This window comes from Bos grunniens, chromosome 9 (genome assembly GCF_055505025.1).
Source record: "Bos grunniens cultivar Pamir isolate PY7600 chromosome 9, Bosgru_T2T1.0, whole genome shotgun sequence".
Classification (NCBI taxonomy): domain Eukaryota; kingdom Metazoa; phylum Chordata; class Mammalia; order Artiodactyla; family Bovidae; genus Bos; species Bos grunniens.
The window spans coordinates 17,966,859-17,990,787 of NC_141173.1; the positions used below are offsets into that span (position 1 = coordinate 17,966,859).

The window sequence follows — 23,929 nt, forward strand, 5'->3', positions numbered from 1 at the left end:
GGATAAACCTAGATGTTAATGCAGAAACATTAATAAATCTATGAAATTAACCATAACCATTTAACAAGTTAGTGAACATTTATAGTTTCTTTTATAGCTTAGAACCTCTGCTAAGGCCATGGAGTTACAAAGATGAATAAATAATAATTAATGTCCTTAAAAATGTTAAATCCACTTAAAGATATAGACATGTTAGTAAAAATACAATATAATGGAATCAGAGGCCTTTTGTAAGTTGGTATGAGAGCAAAGGGAATCAGTAATCAGTTCTGCATAAGAGCACAAGGCAGAAAAATTGCTGTTTGAGCTGCATCTTAGAAGATGAGTAGACATTCCCAGGTCCAATACCAATAGAGGGAGTAGCAGATATGTGGACCAGGAAAATGGCATCTGTATTCCAAGGGCTAGGACATTTGCTATACCTGGGCATCCGGTACATGAGGAGGTACAGCTGGAAATGGAACTGTCAATAACCATAGCAATACCATTTCAGTGTTCTTGAGATTCAGTGAGATGATGTATATAAAACCATCACCATAGTGCCTCACTTAGTACTGAAGAAATTCTGGCACTTGTCTTGGAATAGAGGAATTGAGATTTTTATATATCCACAATTCCAAAAAAAACACGTCGCTTGGTACCAAAATAAATCCATTGTTTATCAGGATACCCATGTATATTGTTTACACAGAGCAGTATTCAAAACCAGAGACTCCAAACAGCAATCTCTTCTGTTGTTTTCAGGGAGAACCGATACATGTGACAGGAAGCTTAAGAAGTAATGAAACAATCCTGTATTTAATTAGAAGCAGCCAAGATATAGACTTCACTTGCTTAGATAGCAGGTTGATTTTACAGAGAAGAGGGTATGAGTTTGGTTTCTTTTTCCATTACTCATAACTTCAGTCCTTAGGGAAATGACAAGATAATTTAATTCTTAAACACTCATTTGGGAGTGTCAATGATAAATGATGGGAAATATTGCTGCTCCCAACACACTGCTTTTCTTATTGGTTCTCACCTCTGTGCTCTCTTTTCTTCTCCTCGCTCAGCCCCAAGAAACGAACTTGATATTGGAGTGATAAAGCTTGTCACAATAAACGTAATCTTCTGTCAAAATCATTTTCTTTCCCCCTGCTCATTGTTTCCCCTTAAGAAAAAAAACAACAACAACAAAACTTGAGCTTGATACTTGCACAGCAACTTCATACTTCTGTGTAATTGAGAGTCAACTAATTAATTGCATTGTTTGTGCCAGTCAGCACAAGAAACTTGTAATTTTCCTTGTCACTGCATCTTACAGTCACATAATAAGCAGCTGTAACGCAGGGCTATTGAATTACACAATAAACAAAAATTTCCCATCATTTAACATTTGTTCAAAGACTGTGCGGTGGGTCCACGAGAGCAGAAAGAAGAGAAATGTGCACTTATCCCATGAACTCAATCAATGCAAACCACAAATTTTAATTAATTATTTAGGCTACCAAAATCTGTTGTTGTTGTTATTGTATTAATGCCTAAATCATTTGAAAAGAATATCCTAATCTTGCATGAAAGCTTGGCCTTTGTTGACATCAATGTGCCTAACAAATGGCGATTTTGTATTCTAATTTAGAAATTGTTTATTTTGCAGATGAGTAAAGAAAGATGCTTGGGCTACTTATGTTTGTCACTCAGACCTGAAAAAATGTAAAGACTATATTATGAAGAACAGGGATTAGGAATCTCTATCTTTTGTGCCAGAATGAGGCCGTATGCCTGTAAAATTTTACTGTTTCTACCTCTGGACCCGTGAACTTCCAATCCCCATGGCTGTAGCCAAGATTCCCACCAGGTCCTTCCTCACCACAATTCCCATTGAATGTCAGGGACTCAGCGGGAAGCACTGAGCAGCCAAGAGCCAGAATAATGCCTTCCTTCTAGGAGGACCGGCTCTCCCACCCTGGCTCCTGCCAACCGTCCCTCCTGACCGCCTTAGGCTTCCTTCCCTGTAGGCTATTTTAGTTCATCATAACCTCATACCTTCAGAAAAATCTTCCTTCACCATCCTGTGCAAAACTGCAGTAGGCATTTCAAGATGGAAAACAATGATCCCATGAAGGACCAATGTGTGGAAATTTGTATTTAAAACATTTAATGACAATGGAAGTGCAATGGTGCAGAAAGAGGAGAAATGAGGTTAACTTTGCTTCCTGGTGCTAAATATTGGGCTCTTAAAGTACCATGACTTTTCATTGTGACCTTTGATGCCGAAAATCTTCTTAGAATGTATTAGTACATTTTTCGTCTTGAGTAAGTAATATCATGTAGTCATTTTTGATGATTCAGAATCTCACAGTATCTTATTAAGAACAGATAGGCAGATTCTCTTTTAAAGTAACACATTTATTTTTCAATTGTATGCTTTTAACTAAAAGACTTTTAGGAAACCATGTGGTTGAAAAAATATTTTTCAAAGAATTACCCTGCAAGGTGACATATTAATTCATTTATTCATTCTTCACACATTCACTTACTGATCGTTTAAGTAGTTCCTGCAAAGTGTGAAGCTCAGTGCCAGGCCCTAGAATTCATGATGAACACTGAAACCTCCAAAAAAGGAAGAGTGTACAGATCAAGTTCACATTATACTCTCCTTAGATGCTGTTGAACACTCCTAAAAACCCATCTGTAGACATGCAGCAGCAGCATCTTCACGGCATGCTGTAGAAATTCTACAAACACAGCATGCTGCTGCTGCTGCTGCTAAGTCGCTTCAGTCGTGTCCGACTCTGTGCGACCCCATAGACGGCAGCCCACCAGGCTCCCCCGTCCCTGGGATTCTCCAGGCAAGAACACTGGAGTGGGTTGCCATTTCCTTCTCCAATGCATGAAAGTGAAAATGAAAGTGAAGTCGCTCAGTTGTGTCCCACTCTTCGTGACCCCATGGACTGCAGCCCACCAGGTTCCTCCGTCCATGGGATTTTCCAGGCAAAGTACTGGAGTGGGGTGCCATTGCCTTCTCCACAAACAGCATAAATGCAAGAAAAATATCTCCACCTGGAAGAATCAAAAGCAGTTTCTCAAAGGTAAAGGCCAGTGAACTGGGACTTAAAGGATGAGGAGAAGGGGATTGGCATTTCAATCACATTTTTCAATAACCCTATATTGTCTTGCTCTTCATTAACAATTATTCTTAACTTTCTAAGGGGCCTCATAAAGACTCTAATAAAAATGTTAATATATGTGTATCTACACACACATAAAACCTTTTTATCAGTGGACATAGGTTGCTTTCATATTTTGGCTATTATAAGTAATATTGTAAAAACAATTCTATTGTTTTTACAATATAATACAATACAATTGTGGTTCTAATTGCGCAGGAGTATGTCAAGGCTGAATATTGTCACCCTGCTTATTTAGCTTATATGCAGAGTACATCATACAAAATGCCAGGCTGGATGAAGTACAAGCTAGAATCAAGATTGCTGGGAGAAAACAAAATAAGCTCAGATATGCAGATGACACCACCCTTATGGCAGAAATTGAAGAGGAATTAGAGAGCCTCTTGATGAAAGTGAAAGAGGAGAGTGAAAAAGTTGGCTTAAAACTCAACATTCAAAAAACTGAGTTTTTTGATCATGGCATCCTGTCCCATCATTTCATGGCAAACAGATGGAGAAACAATGGAAACAGTGACAGATTTTGTTTTCTTATGCTCCAAAATCACTGCAGATGGTGACTGCAGCCGTGAAATTAAAAGATGCTTGATCCCTGGAAGAAAAGCTATGACCAACCTAGACAGCGTATTAAAAAGCAGAGACATTACTTTGCCAACAAAGGTGCATCTAGTCAACGCTATGGTTTTTCCAGTAGTCATGTATTGTTGTGAGAGTTGGACCATAAAGAAAGCTGAGTGGCAAAGAACTGATGCTTTTGAACTGTGGTGTTGGAGAAGACTCTTGAGAGTCCCTTGGACTGCAAAGAGATTAAACCAGTCAATCATAGTCATTGGAAGGACTGATGCTGAAGCTGAAACTCCAGTAGTTTGGCCACCTGATGCAAAGAGTTGACTCATTTGAAAAGGCCCTGATGCTGGGAAAGATTGAAGGCAGGAGAAAGGGACGACAGAGGGTGAAATGGTTGGAAGGCATCACAGACTCGGACATGAGTTTGAGCAAGCTCTGGGAGTTGGTGATGGACAGCGAAGCCTGGCATGCTGCAGTCCATGGGGTTGCAAAGAGTTGGATACAACTAGGCAGTGACTGAACTGAACTAACTGAACTGAAGTAATACCTCAATGAACATAAGGGTGAATTATTATTGTTCACTTGTTAAGTCCTGTCCAACTCTTTTGAGACCCCATTGACTTTAGCCTGCCATACTTCTCTGTCAATGGGATTTCCCAGGCAAAAATACTAGAGTGCATTGCTGTTTCCTTCTCCAGGAGATCTTTCCAACCCAGGGATCAGACTCCTGCTTAGCAGGTGAATTCTTTACCACTGAACCACCTTGAAAGCCCTGAAAATAAGGGTGAATATATTTTCTCGATTTAGTGTTTTTGTTTTCTTCAGAAAGATACCCAAAAATGGAATTGCTGAATTATATGATAGTTTTACTTTTTTGAGTAACCTCTATACTGTTTTCCATTGTGGTCCTACCAATTTACATTTTGACTAACAGTATACAAGGTCACCCTTTTCTCCATATCTCTGCCAACACTTGTTATTTCTTGTCTTTTTGTTGATAACCATCTAATGTCTTTTTTGTGAGGTTGTAGTTCATTGTGACTTTGATTTGCATTTCCCTGATTGATGAGTGATGTTGAGCATCTTTTCATGTGGCTGTTGGCAAGTTGTATGTCTTCTTTATAAAAAATGTCTATTTAGGTCCACAACCCATTTTTAATAGGGTTGTTTGACTTTTTGATATTGAGTTGTATTACCTCTTTATATATTTGGATATCAATTCCTTATCAGCTATTTCAGTTGTTGATAACTTCTCCCATTCAGTCAGTGGCCTTGTTGTTTCATTGATAGTTTTCTTTACTGTACAAATATTTTTAGCTTAGTGAAGTCTTATTTATGTATTTTTGTTTTTTTCCTTACCAGAAGAGACATATCCAAAAAAAGTATTGCTAACACAATTATCAAATCACATACTGCCCATGTTTTCTTCTGGGAGTTTTATGGATTTAGGCCTTACATTTAAGTTGTTAATCCATTTTCAGTTTGTTTCTATATGTAGTATGAGAAAGTAGTCCAGTTTGATTCTTTTGCATGCAGCTTTTCAGCTTTCCCAACACCATTTATGTAAAAATCTGTCTTTTCTCCAATGTGTATTATTGCATTCTTTGTCATAAATTAATTACTTATACATGTGTGGGTTCATTTCTAGTCTCTTCAATATGTCCTATTGACTTATGCGTTTGTTTTATGCCAGCACCATACTGTTTCAATTTACTATAGCTTTGGAGTATTGTTTTAAATCAGGGAGCATGATACCTCTGGCTTTGTTCTTTCTCAAGATTGCTTTGGCTATTTGGGGTCTTTTGTGTTCCCATAAAAATTTTAGAAGTGTTTGTTCTACTTCTTTGGTATTTTAATAGGAATTGTATTGAATCTGTAGATTGCCTATGATCATTTTAATAATACTAATTCTTCCAATCCATAACACAGTATATGCATCCATTTGTGTCCATTTTCATTTGTTTTGACAATGTCTTATAGTTTTCAAAGCACAGGTCTCTCACCTCCTTGCTTAAATTTACTCTTAAGTATTTTATTCTTTTGATGCTATTATAAATGGGATTGTTTTCTAAACTTCTCTATCTAATCATTGTTAGTGTAAAGAAATACAATCAATTTCTATATATTAATCTTGTATCTTGCAACTTTACTGAAATTTTTATTGTTTCTAATAGCTTTTTGGTGGTGTCTTTAAGATTTTCTACATACAGTATCATGTTATCTGCAAACAGTGATGTTTTATGTATTCTTTTCCAATTTGGATTTTTTATCATATTTTTTGTGTCTGATTACTGTGGCTAGAACAAACATTCAGTACTATGTTGAAAACAAGTGATGAGAATGGACATCCTTATTTTCTTCCTGATCTTACAGAAAATGCTTTCATCTTTTCAACATTGAACATGATGTTAGCTGTGGGTTCATTATAAGTGGCCTTTATTATGTTGAGATATGTTCCTTCATTACCCACTTTTTTGATATTTTATCATAAATGGATGTGGAATTCTGTCAAAAGCTTTTGCTGCATCTATTGAGATTATTATGTGACTTTTATCCTTCCTTTGGTTATTCCAGTGTATTGAATTAATTGATTTGTGGATACTGAATCATCCTTGGACCTCTGGAATAGATTCCACCTGATCATAGAGTATGAGCCTTTTCATGTGTTGCTAAATTTGGTTTGCTAATATTATGTTGATTTTTGCATCAGTATTCATCAGTGATATTGGTCTGTTTTTGCTTGCTTGCTTGTTTGTTTTTTTGGTGTCTTTATCTGTTTCAGTATCAGGGTGATGATGCCTTTGTAGAATTAGTTTGGAGGCAATTTTTCTCTAATTTTCAAGAACAATTTAAAAAGAAGAATTCTAAACTCTTCTTTAAGTGTTTGGGTAGAATTCACTTGTGATGCCCTCTGTCCCTGGATTTTGTTTGTTAGCAAACACTTGATTATTTATTCAATGTAATTCCTGGTAATCATTCTATTTATATTCTTCATTTCTTCTTTATTCAGTCTTGGAAAATTGTGTGTTTCTAGGAATCCATCCATTTTCCTAGGTTGTTCAACTTATAGGCATTAAGTAGTAGTATCTTTTATCCTTTTATCCTTTGTATTTCTGTAGCGTCAGTTATAAGTTCTCTTTCGTTTCTGATTTTATTTATTTGGGTCCTCCCTTTTCTTGATGACTCTATCTAAAGCTTTATTAATTGTGTTCATATTTTCAAAGAATCAATTCTTAATTTCAATGGTTCTTTCTTCTGTTTATTTAGTCTCTTTATTTCCACTCTGAACAATTTAACTTTCTTTCTTCTGCTAACTTTAGGTTTTTGCTTTATTCATTCTTCTCTTGTTTATTTTAGGTATAAATTTAAATATTTATCTAAGATTTTTCTTGTTTCCTGAGGTAGGCTTATTTCACTATAGTTTTCCTCTTAGAGTTGCTTTTGATAGCTCTATAGATTTTTGAACATTGTGTTTCCATTTTTATTTATCTCAAGGCATTTTTTTTTAATTTCTTTTTGATTCTTCAGTGATGCATGGTTGTTTAGTAGCACATTGTTTTGATTCCACGTGTTTGCTTTTTCCACTTTGTTCTTGTTGCTATCTGGTCTTATGCTGTTGCGGTCAGAAAGGATGATTGCTATGACTTCAGTCTTCTTAAATTTACTGAGACATGCTTTGTGGCCTAGCATGTGATCTATCCTGGAGAATGTTCCAGATGCCCTTGAAAAGAATGTGTATTATGTTGCTTTGGGATGGAACGTAGCATATATGTTTGTGTGTGCGTGTGTGTGTGTGTGTGTATATATATATGTATACACATACATGTGTATTTTATATAGATAACAGGCCAAGCCATAGGACAATATCATGACAGTGGACTTCAAAGGAGAGGAGTGCATAGTGGTCAGACACCACTGGAGAGAGGCCCATGAGTGTCAGCAGGGTGGCAAAAAGGCCAAGCCAAGGTATTTCTTTACATCCACCAAAGATGGGAAATAAGCAGAAGAAAATCACTGCTCCTGAGATGGATTGCAAACAAGTTGTTTTCCTCAGAAAAATTTGAGCTTTTATGACATCCTTTTATGACAATGTTCATACAATTATTCAAAATGCTAAAATAATTTAAAAGAAAATGTTTCTTAAATGCTGCTATAATTTTATATTCATATTTTACATGTTTGTTTTATAGAGCTAAATAAGATATCTTTTAACTAATTATCTATAATTTGCCAATGTTTTCTTGTAACTATCTATATAACTTATACTACATTTGTACAAGAATATGAGTATTAATCATACCAATTTATAAGGTAAAAATAAGAAGGCTTCAGAGATTGTTTTTCCCAGATGGAATGGACTGAGTCTATTAAGCACTAAAGACGAGGATATCAGTAAAAAATTGTTAGAGACATTACTTTGCCAATAAAGGTCCATCTAGTCAAGGCTTTGGTTTTTCCAGTGGTCATGTATGGATGTGAGAGTTGGAACATAAAGAAAGCTGAGCGCCAAAGAATCGATGCTTAGGAACTGTGGTGTTGGAGAGGGCTCTTGAGAGTCCCTTGGACAACAAGGAGATCTAAACAGTCCATCCTAAGGGAGATCAGTCCTGGGTGTTCATTGGAAGGACTGATGTTGAAGCTGAAACTTCAATACTTTAGCCACCTGATGTGAAGAGCTGACTCATTTGAAAAGACCCTGGTGCTGGGAAAGATTGAGGGCAGGAGGAGAAGGGGACACCAGAGGATAAGATGGTTGGATGGCATCACTGACTCAATGGACATGGGTTTAGGTGGACTCCGGGAGTTGGTGATGGACAGGGAGGCCTGGCATGCTGCAGTTCATGGGGTTGCAGAGTCGGCATGACTGAGTGACTGAACTAAACTGAACTGATGCTAAAAGAAGTGAAAAGAATAAATATTTTTCAAACCTCCAGCCATTTAAAGAAGCATAATTATTTCTTTAATATGCATTATTTATGAGTTTCTAATTAATAACATTAATAATTGATTCTTTTTCTGATCATGTTAAGTTGATATGGCATTGAGAAGAGTATATTTTTCATGACCAAAGCCTATTGCAAAATATTAAGGCCACCTTAAGTAGTAAAACTTTAAGATAAGGTTTTCTTTGAAAGTGGTTTATAGAGTTGGGATGAGGGAAAATTATATACTAATAAATCAGTACTGTTTTATATATATGAGATCGAAAGATGGACTGGTCTAATTCATCTTGACTGATTGGTACGATAAGATTGTTCAGTAAAGCATTAGTGCCTGGTTTTATCACAAATATTATATCAAAATAGACTAAAGAGAAGAAATGCCTTGAATTTTTCATCTTAGTTTTGACTAGGCTCTATAGACACAGCTTCTGATAGAGTGCAACTGTAAGCATAAACTTAGTTAAAAACCAGGGCCTCCTTGGCAAAGAGATGTCTTAAATCTAATGTGAGACATGCCACAGGAGAAGTCAGGAATGTGAAATTTATCTGAATGGCAAATATATGGATGTTTTTGCCATCTGTACTTACATAATAATTTGATATATAAAACCAATTCATTTTATATACCAAAATATTATTTTTATAAGTTATACAAATGAGGAGCTGCAGTTTTCAATATGAACTTTTCCCAATAAACTGTGTTGACATCTTGAAAATAGCCTATTTTGTCTGATATAAGTATCACTCTACTAGTTTTTTGTTTTTGTTTTTTCATTTCTATTTACATGAATACTTTTTCATACTCTCACTTTTGGTCTGTGTGGGTCTTTAGATCTGAAGTGAGTCTCTTGTAAGCAGCATATATATTAGGCTCGTTGTTGTTGTTTAATCAACTCAGCCATTCTATCTTTTGAGTAGAGCATTAGTCCATTTATATTTAAAATAATTATTGATAGGTATGTGCTTTTTTCACTTTCATGCATTGGAGAAGGAAATGGCAACCCACTCCAGTGTTCTTGCCTGGAGAATCCCAGGGACAGGGGAGCCTGGTGGGCTGCCGTCTCTGGGGTCACACAGAGTCGGACACGACTGAAGTGACTTAGCATGTACTTATTGCCATTTTGTTCATTGATTTTTGCTTGACCTTATAGTTCTTTTCTGTTCCTTTCTTCTTATTTTGCTTTCTGCCCTAATGACTTGATGTGTGTTTTGTCTTATGTTTGGATTGTTTTCTTTGTATTATGTATATCTGTTAAATAGTTTTGATTGATGGTTGCCATGAGGTTCATGTATAATAACATATATATATATATATATGATTATTTTAAGTTGATGAACTCTTAAGTTCGTAAACATTCTAAGTACCCTTCATTTTTATCATCTCCCTGCTTAATGTTTTGACATCATTATTTCACATTTTTTGTTTGGTGTATCCCTTTACTTACTGTGGATATAGATGATTTTATTATTTTTGTCTTATAACTTCCATCTGATTAACAGCTTTATGAGTGGTTGATCTACTACTTTACTATATGCTTGCCTTTATTTATGAGGGTTTTTTGGTGTGTGTAATTTTCATATTTCTAGTTGTGGGCTTCTCAGCTTAGAAAAATTATTTGAACATTTCTTATAATGCTAGCTTAGTGGTACTGAACTCTTGTATGTTTTTCTTGCCTGTAAAATCCTTTATCTGTCCTTTCAGTCTGAATAATAGCCTTGCTGGATAGAAGATTCTTGTTTGTAAATTTGTTTTCTTTTTCACCACTTAGAATGCTTTGTGCTACACCATGCTGGCATGCAGATTTCTCCTTAAAATTGACTAACTGTCTTTTGGGAATTCCCTTGTATGTAACTAGTTACTTTTCTCTTAGTCCTTTTAAGATTTCCCCTTTATATTTAATTTTTGTCATTTTGATTATAGGTTCATCTTGCTTGAGACTCTCTGTGCTTCTCAGGCATAGATAACTGTTTCCTTTCTCAGATGAAGTATGTTTTCAATCATTATTTCCTCAAATAAGTTTGCCACCTCTTTCTCTTTCTTCTATTGGGACCTCTAGAATGTGAATGTTAATATGCTTGATTTTGTGCTAGAAGTCTCTTAAATTATCTTTATTTTTTAAAATTATTTTTTCTTTTCAAACTTGGGTAGTTTTCACTACTCTGTCTTTAATGATCATTTCTTGGCATCATCTGATTTACTACTGCTTCCTTCTAGTGCATTTTTAATTTTGGTTAATGTATTCTTCAGCTGTTTAATTCTTCTTTATAGTTTCTAAATATTTGTTAAACTTCACATTGTATTCATCAATTCTTCCCTGAGTTCACTGTGCATCTTTATGATCATTACCTTAAGAGATCATAAAGAGGGATCATAAAGAAATCATAAAGATCATAGAGAGATCATCCATCTCTTTATTGGATAGATTGCTTATCCATCTCTTTATTGGATAGATTGCTTATCTCTATTTTGCTCAGTTCTTCATCTGGAGTTTTGTCCTATTCTTCTGTTCAGAATATATTCCTCTGTCACCCCATTTGGTATAATTCTCTTTGTTTATTTCAGTGTATTTGGTAGATAAGTTACATTTCCTAATCTTGGAGAAGTGGCCATATGTAGAAGCTGTTCTTTAGGGCCCAGAACTTCACTTCCTGTCAGTCACTAGAGTTATATCCTCTAGGGGTGCCCTCTATCCGGACTGCAGGCACCTTTCTATAGTGGCAGAGCCATCTACTGTGCATCTGCTAGCCACTGGCTAGCCGGCTCTCAGGACCTGCCTCATTCAATGGCTGCTAGCCAATTGGTAGGTGGGTAGATAGGTAGCTGGATCCTGGGACAGCTTCCTGAGGGACTGGTGGGTCCTGGAGCTGATGCCAGCAAGCTGAAAGGTGGGCCCAGGCTCAAGTATGACTGGCTGCTGGCCCAGGGGTCCCAGGACAGTTGTTGGCTTGCTGGTAGGTAGGTAATCTCCTGGTACTAACTAGCTAGAGGAAAGACACTAAAATGGAATGTCTTTGTGTTAGAATGAGCATCCTAAATTTGCTGCTGCCAGCTTCTCTGTCACCAACAGGTATCCCATTGGCCTCCTTCCTCTCTGAGATCAACAAATGTGTCTGACTCAGGTCCCTGGAACTCGGGGCATGTGAGATTCCACGTGTGCCCTTCTAAGAGCTGACTCTCTGTGTCCTACAGCCTCTGGATTCCCACATGCAAGTCTGCTGGCCTTCAAAGCCAGGCATTCTGGGGTTTTGTCTTCCTGGATGCCATACCCCTGGTCTGGAGAGCTGATATTAGACTCCTAACCCTCACTCCTTGGGGATAATCTGTGCACTTATGACTATCTTCTTGTTTGTGGGTCAGCTACCTGGGAGAGTCTTGATTATATTTTCTCACTGCCCTTCCTACCTGCCTTGTCTGGGTCCTTCTTTTGATCTAAAATAGGTCATTTCATAAAGGCAGGGGAGGGATCTCCTTCGTGAATGAAAATAATCTGGCCAGTCCATCCGCCCTGCAGTGTTAGCTTGTGGCTGTTGCTATAGCAAATATCTGTGTTTTATGAATACCACTGAGTAACACGAGCAGTCAAAGATGAAAACAGACTTGATTAAATGCAGACTAAGTGACCTTTAAAATTATTTCATTGTCTCTGGACAGTGGTTTGGGTTATTGTGGACAAACAGCTACTCAGTATATATTTGTGGTGCTTGGAACTGCACCTATAGGAGGTCAGGAAAGCACACTCTATGTGTCTACTAGAGTATTTTCTCTTAGAAATATACACTGGCCAGCCACCTTTAATGTGGAGAAACCCACAGTGAACATTAAAACGCACAGCAAGTAAGCTTGTCTGAGCTCAGCTGCATTTTTCTAGCTGAGTGCAGTGACTTATTTACCATCCCAAATTATTTTTTCTTCCAGCAAGCTTGAATGCTTGTGGTATTTAAAATAATCAAAAATCTTACAGAAATATACAGTATAAAATGTAAGCATGCTGTTAAACTATTTTAAAAAGATAAGTTTTATTTTAAATAATCTCTTAAATTTCACTCTTCCCCTGGGGCTCTTACATGACTACTTGTGACATGTTGCTGCTCATTTTTGTCTATCTAGAAATATTTGAGTCACAGTTCAAAATTAGTCTTTTCTTATCCTGTAATATTCAAAAGTCACATTATTTTAATGTTCTGGGCTCCAACTATCCATATCCATGACACTAAGAAACTTATTTACATTAAGGTGTAAAGGACTCATGGCTAATAGAATATGACAAAACTTCAAGAAGTATTTATATTTTAAAATACAGGAAGTGGGTTCTTGGGCAGGAAACAGGGTATGTTTTCTAGAATCTCTTGAATCTCAGCATACAATTGATTTTGAGATAGTGTCAATAAAACAGGTTCCAAACCGAAAATCTGTCCAGACCTCACTTTTAACAATAAAAGGGATTTGGCTAACTTGGAAGAATAGCAAATAATATCAGATCCTAGCTCCTAAAGACAGAAAAGGCAGCAAACAGAGTAGAATACTGAATTCCCCTGGCAATCACATTGCTCCAAGAACTGTCTCAGATGTCTGCATTATTATGTAATACCATCGTCTTAAGATCTTTTCAAGAGGGACATATTAGTCCTATTTTAGGTATAGAAAAACTGCCATTTACAGAAACTGAATAGCATGATCCAAATTTCATACTAATAAGGAACAAAAACAGAAGTTTAAACAGTTTTTCTGCCTCCAAATTCCAGGGTCTCTGGATAGACACCTGGTTCATTTTGTCTGAACAGAGGGAATCTAGTCAACAACTACCACGTTTTAAGCACTCTCTGGACTGAGCACTGCCATATGGCAGCTTGTTTAATCCTCATCACTAAGCTGTGGAGAAAATACCATTCAGCCTACGTTAATACTTGAAGACATGATTGGTCAGTTCGGTAAAGGTTAGAGAACTGGCCAGTAATAAACCTGAAATTTGAACCAAGGTCAGCCTGGATCTGGATTCTAATTCCAAGTTTACCAAAGTTTCTATGTCAGATATCTTTGTCTCAACTAAAAATGGATGTGTGTGTGTATGTGTGAGTCACTCAGTCGTGTCTGACTCTTTGTGACCCCATGGACTGTAGCCCATCGGGCTTCTCTGTCCAAGGAATTTTCCAGGAAAAATACTGGAGTGGATAGCCATTCCCTTCTCCAGGGGATCTTCCCAACCCAGGTATTGAACCTGGGTCTCTTGCACTGCAGGCAGCTTCTTTACCATATGAGCCATCAGGGATAATCAAGTTGCTAATTGTTAAGTCACTTCAGTTGTGTCCAACTCTGTGCAACCCCATAGATGGCAGCCCACCAGGCTCCCCCATCCCTGGGATTCTCTAGGCAAGAACACTGGAGTGGGTTGCCATTTCCTTCTCCAGGATAATCAAGCACAGAAGGCAAAAACTATTTTGAGCAGAATTTTCTCCAATTTATATGTATATTTTTTATCCAAAACAGAGGAGATTCTACAGCCCTACACACTCACTATTGTAGCTACTTGCTGCTGCTGTTGCTGCTGCTAAGTCACTTCAGTCGTGTCTGACTCTGTGCAACCTCATAGACAGCATCACACCAGGCTCCCCTGTCCCTGGGATTCTCCAGGCAAGAGCACTGGAGTGGGTTGCCATTTCCTTCTCCAATGCATAAAAGTGAAAAGTGAAAGTGAAGTTGCTCAGTCGTGTCCGACTCTTCGAGACCTCATGGACTGCAGCCCACCAGGCTCCTCCATTCTTGGGATTTTCCAGGCAAGAGCACTGGAGTGGGCTGCCATTGCCTTCTCTGGTAGCTACTTGATGAAAGGAAGTTTTTCTTTTATATTTAGTCTAAGTGTTTTGATTTTAAGACAGTTTTGTGACTACCAAGTTTCTGTTCTCCAATACTTACTGGGCTTTGTTGTTTGTGGTAATGTTTTAGAATTCTGGGGGTGGGAGGAAGGTGGAGATAGAGACAGGAGAGGAAAAGAATGGAAACTCCTGGTAAAGAAGGACTTTGCTAATAGTAATAGTACATCCAATTAAAAAACAGAGAAAATATAGTATTAATTTAGAAGTTTTATCTATATAATGAGAAAAAACTCTAATACCTGAAACATCCTCTTACTTGCCTGAATTTACTTTTCACTCAGAAATTTGACTCCATGTAGAAATAGGCATATGTTTCAGTACCCAAGTTTTTGACATATGTATTTCTCAGTAACTTTCCATAAAAGGGAAATACCTCCTGCCATGCATTACTCATCACAGTCAAAGCATTTATATTTAATATTTCCAAATCCAACAGTTTAAATGTACATTTTTATCCATACCAATTCGCTTGGAAGAGGTCAGGGGGCATGGTGTGTTTCCTGGCTGTAAGTGTGTGTGTGTGTGTGTTTGTGTGTATTAACAGATGGAATCCAAGTGGGTTTACTAAGTGAAACAGATTACAAGGAAATTGTGCTGCCTTCCACATGCTCACAATTGTTATTTCTTTATTTTAATTGTTGCTTTATCATTTGCCTTATATTTTTAACTAACTTTTTTTAAAACAAAAGACAAAGCCTTTATTTGGAAGTGAAGTAAAAACAAAGGACTGAATCTGAGAGTCATGCTTTGCCGATTCAGATGCAGAAATAAGCTGTTTGTTTTAGGGTAGACAGGATTTGAAGCATCTGGGAGATAGCATGTAAAAGGAAGTATTTCACAACTTCTGAAGCTGAGACATGAATACAATGTAAACAAGTCAAGAAAACATAATGCATTGTACTTTAAAAAAAATACATTTTCTCATCTGTAAGTTTTACATTAATATATATATATGTGTGTGTGTGTGTGTGTGTGCACACATATATATATCCATCTTTAGGAAACAGTAGATACTCTGTCACTAAGCTCTTGTACTCAAAGTGTGGTCCATTGATGAGCATCATTGGTGTTTCCTGACCACTTGTTGGAAATGCATCATCTCAGGCTGCTCCATAGACCTGCTGAATCAGAATCTGCATTTTAACCCAGTCCCCACGTAATTCATATGAGCATTAAATTTCAAGAAGCACAATTGTGAAAGGCCAAATCTACTTGACTTTCCATATTATTCAGGGTCCCCCTTCACACCCAAAGATCCTGCGTGTGCAAACACGGCTCTAAGAGCTGTGTATACATATCCTCAGTGGATCTCACCCTGGTCACATGTTAGAATTACCCAGAGAAAATGTTTTAAATAAAACTATCAGGCCTTACTCCAGATAACATAATTTAATTAGTCTGAGACAGGATCTGAACAAAGTTCTTTTTAAAGCTCTCCTGATAAATGAAATATGGAGCAAAGGGTGAAAACAATTGCATTATCCCATTCAACTTTTACCTGCAAACATAAAGGTGTGTAAGATTACATTTATAGAGGAACTTGCTCATGGTTGCCAAAAATGCATTTAAACTCGTTTTTCTGATTTCAAACACTTGCTCTTGCATTTTAAATCAACCAAGTGTTAGGGGCTTCAGGCCAACCAGTTCTAAACTCCCCGTGTGTGATTATCCCAACATGCTATACTCTGTGAGAAAGCCTCTGAGAAAAAGGAGAAAGGACAGTGGACTCCAGGACCTTAAAGCTGGGCAAGATTGGGTTAAAAACAAGTGCTTCTCCACGAAAGTAGACCAGCCTAGTGTTGAACTCATTGAGAATATTCAATGAGCCAAGAATGGGCTGGCAAGTCACAGGGCGAGCTGTGAATCCATACTCACTTTCCCAAACTGGATCAGCACATGAGGAGACTCAAGAGACACGGGTTCGATCCTTGGGTCAGGAAGATCCCTTGGTAGAGGAAATGACAACCCAGTCCAGTACTCTTGCCTGAAGAATCCCATGGAAAGAAGAGCCTGGCAGGCTACAGTCCATAGGGTTGCAAAGAGTCAGACACGACTGAGAGTAAGCACAAGCGTGTAAGTGTTACAAGAGACAATCAGGTGTGTTGACAAAAGTACCCTGGGCACCGCCTCCAGACCAAGTAACCTACCCTTTGGGGGCTGTTTTATCACTGTAGCCCATCACCACATTTGTGAGCAAGAGATCTCCTGAAATTTCAATCGGTTATCCCAACGTGAGATGACCAGTCGGAGGCTAATGTGTGGAATGTTCCCACAGCGTCGGGAGGATGTGAGTCATGCCTTTGTGCATCATTTAAACAAGCCATGTGTAGATTCTTTTAAGCATTTGCCATAAATGGCTCCCTATATCGCCATCTGTTCACTTTAGGTACAAGAAATATTATAAGATCATTCTTGTTAAATAGATTTCCAGTTTGCTGTTTGGAAAGAGTTTCTGTTTTTGTTTTTTCCTTCCTCCTATCTTTGGAAATATGTGCAAATTAAGAAGAAATGGACATTTTCTTTCACACACTCTACTAGGAATAGTGTTAAGACGATCTCTCTGTCAGCTGGCCCAATTCTAGGGACTAGGTCTCTCTCAGGGAGCACTGGAAATCCTAGTTTAATCCTAAGATGTGAATGTTGACTTTGAAAGTCTTATTTAACTGACGGATGTGTGAAATCACACACAGAAAACTCCCCACTGGGGACAGTGAAAATGTAGAGAGTAACAGTTAAGGAAAATGGCAATGCTATAACCTCACTGGCTTTCTCATTATATATGATCAGTTTTCTGACACGGAAATTTATTTTGTGATACATAAGATTGTACTCACATTTATATATGCCTGTTTTTAAAGTAAATGCCAAAATTACACAGACTTGAAAGTCTGCCTCCTGGAAAAAACTGACATATATAAATATACCTTATTTCTGTGCAAAAAAAAAAAAAAAGCAATATTCTCTTTAAATGGTAAATGGTAGTGTTCTACCTTTGAACTATGGATCTATTAACTTCAAGCCAATGACATTTTGAAAGGAAAAAAGAAAACTATGATGTGAAAAATCATGACAAAAGGTAAGTTTAAGTAAGTAAGTAGCCCTATTTTGTATGTAAATTCTTTATATTCTAATCTCTGACTTCACTCGATGGCACAATAATCAAAGGTCACAATGTTTTAAAATACTAATTTTGTAGCATTTTTTTTAGGACAAGGGAAGAATAAGAAAATAAGTTTGTAAATATGAAGAAAACCTTTAGTTTTATTATAAGGATCTTCTGCCTGAATTTGCAGCTCTGAAAAAGCTTCTATTTTAAAATAAATGATAAACCCCACCTTCCGTGGTTCATGGATCTCCATGTTCTCGAAGCCTAGGAAGGCTGATACCCTTTGCAGTGTCCAGGAAGAGGGAGTCCGATTGTGAGTACTGAGCACCTGCGGCCTCCGCACAACTCAGAGGCGCTCTGCCCCCTGGTGGACGGTTCAAGCACAGGTTTTTGAGAAAAGATTTGGAGCCATCATTTCTCACATCCTTTTCCTACCAGGCTCTTCTCACCTGAAAACTCAAGTAGATGCCCCACGTTGAAAGCTTTTTTTTTTCTCATTCATTTAGTCCAAAAATTTCCTTTGGTTATAATATAAAAACCCAGGAATGCCCAATCAGTCCATCACAGCTAAGATAAGAACCGTATGAGATCAACCCTTTATCATTGGTTATCACGGCTTTGCACAGGTAAGAAAAAAGCAGAGAAGTGGAAAATGAGACGCTAAGAGAAGACATGAATGTGGTGAGGGCCTTTGGATACTAGAAAACAATTGGAAATCTCTAGACAAGAAAGAGGAAAGAGGGTTTAAAAATCAATGAGAGGATGCTACAGGAAATGAAATATTTTGCAATTTCCTCTTGGCCAGGAGAGCCACCACAAACCATCTCTCCTGCTCTCTTTTGGCCTCTTGGCTGCGCGTTGCCAGCCCAGAGCATAAGCGTGAAAAGTTTCAAGCCTCAGTTGCTTCTAGTTTAGCCATGTTTCTTCCATTTGGGCTAGCTTGATTTTCTTCAGTCCAACCTCTCTCAGAAAGCCTTCAAGTTTTTCTCTGCTGCAGGTGTCCTGCATCCACAAAAAGGGCAATGACAAAATAACTGCTGGAGAGGAAGTACCATCTGCTGAGCGATAAAAAGTGTCAGGGATCTTGATAAATGCTCTATGTGTATAGGCTCTAAGCCTTTGCAACAAATCGCAAGTAGGCTGCATTTGAGGAGAACCACACAGCAATAACATGCTCTATTTGCAACTCGAACCTGGAGCTTTCTGATTCCAAAAGCTTTATTTTCTACCTGTAAGGCAATGGCACCCCACTCCAGTACTCTCGCCTGGAAAATCCCATGGACGGAGGAGCCTGGTAGGCTGCAGTCCATGGGGTCGCTGAGTCGGACACGACTGAGCGGCTTCACTTTGACTTTTCACTTTCATGCATTGGAGGAGGAAATGGCAACCCACTCCAGTGTTCTTGCCTGGAGAATCCCAGGGATGGGGGAGCCTGGTGGGCTGCTGTCTGTGGGGTTGCACAGAGTCGGACACGACTGAAGTGACTTAGCAGCACTCTGATGCTTGGTCTCCTCCTCTTAGGTCTCTGCCTGCCCCCGCCCCAAGCCTGCTTCTAATTCAGCTTCTCCTTTTCTGTTTTCTGTATTTGAAGTACCATGTATTGCCTTGGAATCTCATTCTCTAGCCTGAAGTCTAAACATTCCTTCTAAGAATGCTGATTTGGAAAATTCCTGGGATCACAGAATTGACTAAACTCTTTGCAGACTGTGTCTAATTCCTTTTAAATTCTTCCTACAGGTATACACTAAATCCCACATATTGTGGCCATACTTGCCAGTCCACCACAGTATCATTAGTCATCAATTAGTCTCTCTTGAAGGCTCAAGCTCCTAAATGCAACCCAGAATCCAATGAAGCAATCTTTCCATAATTATAGAATTACTCCCCAATGCATTGTAGAACACAAAAGGACTTTTATTTCATTATTTTCCTAAATTTCACTTTCAATTACACATTTTTGAAAGGTGGAAACGGCAATTTGCAGTCACAGTAACTCCATCAAATGCACATAATCTGAGCTTTTGCTGCTTGAGTAAATTATAGTCCACTCAGTGTTTCCTATATTGTTCTGTAGGAAATTTCTTGAAGTCAATAACCATTCATTCATAAGTACAGTGTCCATTTTTTAAAAGGAAACTCTAAAATTCCTAGAAACACAAGACAATATTGGCATTTAGGGATGAGTATACATTCATATATTTTTGTGAAAATTTGTGCAATTCAACAATATGGAAAATGTTATTTGCTACCACAGCCAATGAAAATATATTTTCATTTCTATGTAAGTTAAATATTTCCATCTCCCATATAAGGTTCTGCAAAAAGTCGTATGTTTAGTTTATGAAACAATCTATGCAATAGGCAGCAGTAACTGAAAAGAAGCTTAACAGTCTTAACTACATACCCCTGGGATGAATAATATACTTTGCATAACCATGTGCAATGCTGGATGAGGAGTCTAGATTTCTTATAACTACAAGGGTTTGCAAGCTTCTACTTCATACAGTATGCCCCCAATCCAGTTGATTCAGCAAAGGAGTCAAGCAAAAATTTAGGTAGGTCATCTATAAATGGAAAACAACCCGTTTGACTAAATTGACCACATTTTGTTAATATGAGGACAAAATCATTGCAGATGCCCTATAAAGAAATCATTTGTAAGTGGCTATTGGTTTCAATTAATTTTGCTCTCTCAGGCTCCTAGAAGTTGGCTTAATTGCTTCTTAGGCCCAAGAAAATGCCTAACCAAAAGACCAACAGTACATAAAAATAAATTATGTGCTCTATGCACAGTCCTCTCGGTAGTAAGCTAGATCTCTCCATAGGAGAAATGTCACACAAAACAAACAAGAGATGTTGGGGATACAGCAAAAATATACGATTATCTGACGCCTACAATTTTCTCTTATTCCAGTGACAGGTGTCAGTGTTGATCAAAATTTTCTTTTGTACTTAGTTTACATGTAAACCTTTGAATAGGATATTTTCAAGAGTCTTTATGCCAGAGTAAAGGTCTGCACAGCAGGGAAGCAGTGTACTTCAGCTCAATACATCTATTGTCTGACAGTCTGGACTGGGAAGCTTCAAGCAGGGAGTGAATCCATTTTACAAAGACAACTTGCTTCTGCAGACAAAAGGTATCAACTGCAGAAAGCTCTCTAAAGAACAAAGTGTGAATCTTCTTTGGCATAATGAATGTTCCACAGAGACGTTCATTTTCCATGCAGGTAGTCCTTTGGGGCTACTCCATTTTATTTAGAGCATGCATTTTTCATCTTTTAGTGTGTAACTTGCCCTGTACTAGGGAGTCCTCAGAGTGAATTTGAGATAACAACTAAGTATTTTTGAAATTTGAAACAGAGATAAATTTAAAGCACTATTGATACTATATCCATAGAAGTATCAGGTCAATGACAAATTTCCAAGATTCAAAAGCTTGTTAGTTTCTGGGTTCCCGGGAAGTCTGAGGGTTGGTTCCATGAGTCACAAGGAACCAGGTTCAATTTTAGCTTCTCTAAGCTTTTTGAAAACCCTTACTTGTCTTTCTAATAATTTTGTTCCTACTCAGACTTCAATAGCAAGGGAAAAGAAACAGGTTTTTATCTTTAACATAGGTTTTAGGAGTTTTACTATTTTGAAGACTTTTGGAGAAAGGAGCTAGTTCTCTTGGTTACTTTTCATGTTAGCACACAAAGGAATTACAGATGGGAAGGAGAGTGCAAATGACTAGCAGAAAAAAGTCTCATGCATTTAAGATTTTTTTACAAGTCAAAATATACATCCTCCTGTTGCCACCCATTCCTTAATTGTATAAGAACTATTCCTATCTCATCTCACTCAATTCCATGGCTCACTCGATTGGGATTAAAAATACTTACCTTGCAAATTATATCATACTCATCAGTTTCATCAGTGGCATTAATAAGAAATATAGCAGCAGCTTGCGCTGAGTCACCCATTATATCCCCCATTTCTGGGGATTTAAATGTGTAAAATGACAAGTACATGAAATTAGGAGGAAAAAGAAAGCAATCTGAAGACTTTGGCACTAGCACACATAACATTTTGTCTGAGTTGTTAGTGTGGTTTGACAATCACTACATACAAATTAAAAAATTATAAATCTGCAGAAAACAAACAATCCATAGGTGTTGGTTTTCCATTTAATACTCCCCATCTCCCATTTTCACCCACCCATCCCATATAGTTTCATTTATAATAAAAATAGAGATCTTAACATCAGAATTTTGCTGTTAACTCTTCAAGATTTCTCTGTGCTATCCAAGTCACACCGGAATCCGCAAGTTTCTCCAACCAAGTTTAAATACACAAAAACTGAATGAAGATTGTGGGATGCCAAAGTAACTGTTAAAGGAAGCTGTAACACAGAGTTCTCCCCAAAAGACAGGGTGTTGGTGTCTAGTTCAAGTATTGTCAGGCTGTATGTAGCTCTGTCTCAGACAGGCTCCAGACAAGAACTACAAGTACCTCTAGTTCTAGAGGGCCTCATCCATGGTATCAAAGCAGTGCAGGGCTCCCTTTTCCATCGTTGGTTTTCTAAAAGTTGCAGCCCCCTTGCAATGTGCTGCTGAAGGGTCAGTGCTGAAACGGGTTTGCAAGGAGGAAGTGAGCCTTTTCCTCAGCCAGGCAGCTCTGTCCTTAGTTTGAACAATTCTCCTTTAGAGCTCTCTTAGGGCTGTCCTGGTTTTCTCAGGATCCACAGCCCTTGCTCAAAAGAGACAGCCTCGTTCAGACCCAGTAACAGTGAAAGAAGAGTCGACCTACCTGTGGAACCAGACACAGCATGGTCCCCTGAAGGGCGCTTAGGCGACCCCATTGTAATTAACAAGTCAGTTCGTGCACTTGAAGCCTATCAGTTTATGGAAAGCTTGTTTGAAGTCCTCGTTGGACATGGTGTAGATGATAGGGTTGATGAGGGAGTTGAGATAGCCCAGCCACGTGAAGAAATCAAAAATGGCCTGGTGGAACCAGCAGGATGTGCAGATCGGGATGGCCAGGGAGATGATGAAGAAGGGCAGCCAACACACGATGAACGCGCCCAAAATGATCCCCAGGGTCTTGGTGGCTTTGCGCTCCCTAGCGGCCATGAGTTTCTTCTTCTCCAGCAGGGCGTCGGAGACGCGCACTTTGACTTGGTTCACGTACACAGGAGACCCGGATTCGCTGGGTACCTCCGGAGCCCGCGAGTTAATCGAGGTGACCGAAGACGTGGACCCGGGGGAGTCGGTAATCAGCTGGGCTCGGGTCAGACGCTTGCCGGTTCTGTTGGGCGTCTGTTTCAAAATCCGGGAGCGGGCTTCCACGTAGATGCGGCCATAGAGGGCGATGAGGAGCAGGGTGGGGAAGTAGAAAGCGCCCACCGTGGAGTAGACGGTGTACAGGACGTGGTCGGTGTTCACCACGCAGTTAGACATCGCCTCAGCTTTGGCCTGCCGCCAGAAAAAGGGCGGCAGCGAGATGCAGATGGAGAAGACCCACACCAGCGCGATCATAACCGCGGCCCTCTTAGGAGTCCTTTTCGCCGAGTACTCCACGGCATCCGTGATGGCCCAGTAGCGGTCCAGGGCAATGACACAGAGGTGCAGGATGGAGGCTGTGCAACAGGTGATGTCCGACGACAGCCATAAGTCACAGACCACCTGGCCCAGCGTCCAGCGGCCCGTGACCGTGTACATGGTGCTGATGGGCATCACCAGGATGGACACGAGCAGGTCGGTGACCGCCAAGGAGGCGATCAGGTAGTTGGCCGGGGTATGCAGCTTCCGCGTCCGGTACACAGTGGCAATCACAAAGGCGTTGGAGAGCGTGGTGGCCAAGGTGAAGAGCGCCAGCAGCAGGACCACGACTACTTTCCAGGGCAGGGCGATGAAGTCCTGGTAAATGTACTCCTCGGCGGCGCTGCAGTTGTGGGAGGGACCAGCCGAAAGGTTGGCTTGAGAAAGCCCAGTCTGGGAACTCGCGGACGGTGGCTGGGGACACTGAGCGGCCACTGCCTCCATGTCTCTCCTCGCCCGTGGCCCCGGAGCGCAGCTCTGGGGCATGGAGCGCACGAAGATGAGGATGAGAGGACCGCGGAGGAGACTGCAGTCTCGTCCACCCCGGGAGATTGTCCTTTCCGTGGAGGGTTCCTTAATTACGCCTCCACCCAGGTTCTCAGATCAAGCGAGAGGTCAAGGGCGAGGTTGGCTGGCTGGCCCATTCCCCGCACCTCCAGTGCGCGCAGCGCTGCCGCCGAGTCTCCGGCCGCTCCCCGC

At 39.2% G+C, this 23,929-nt stretch overlaps 1 protein-coding gene across 1 annotated transcript; it reads right to left on the reverse strand.

The window, feature by feature from the left end:
* Window positions 1–19,543: 19,543 nt before the first annotated feature.
* Window positions 19,544–23,717, reverse strand: HTR1B (5-hydroxytryptamine receptor 1B). Its single transcript, XM_086316275.1, has one exon. It carries the CDS (start codon window positions 23,714–23,716, stop codon window positions 22,505–22,507), a length of 1,212 nt encoding a protein of 403 aa, XP_086172401.1. The 5' UTR covers window position 23,717; the 3' UTR covers window positions 19,544–22,504.
* Between the last annotated feature and the right edge of the window lie 212 nt (window positions 23,718–23,929).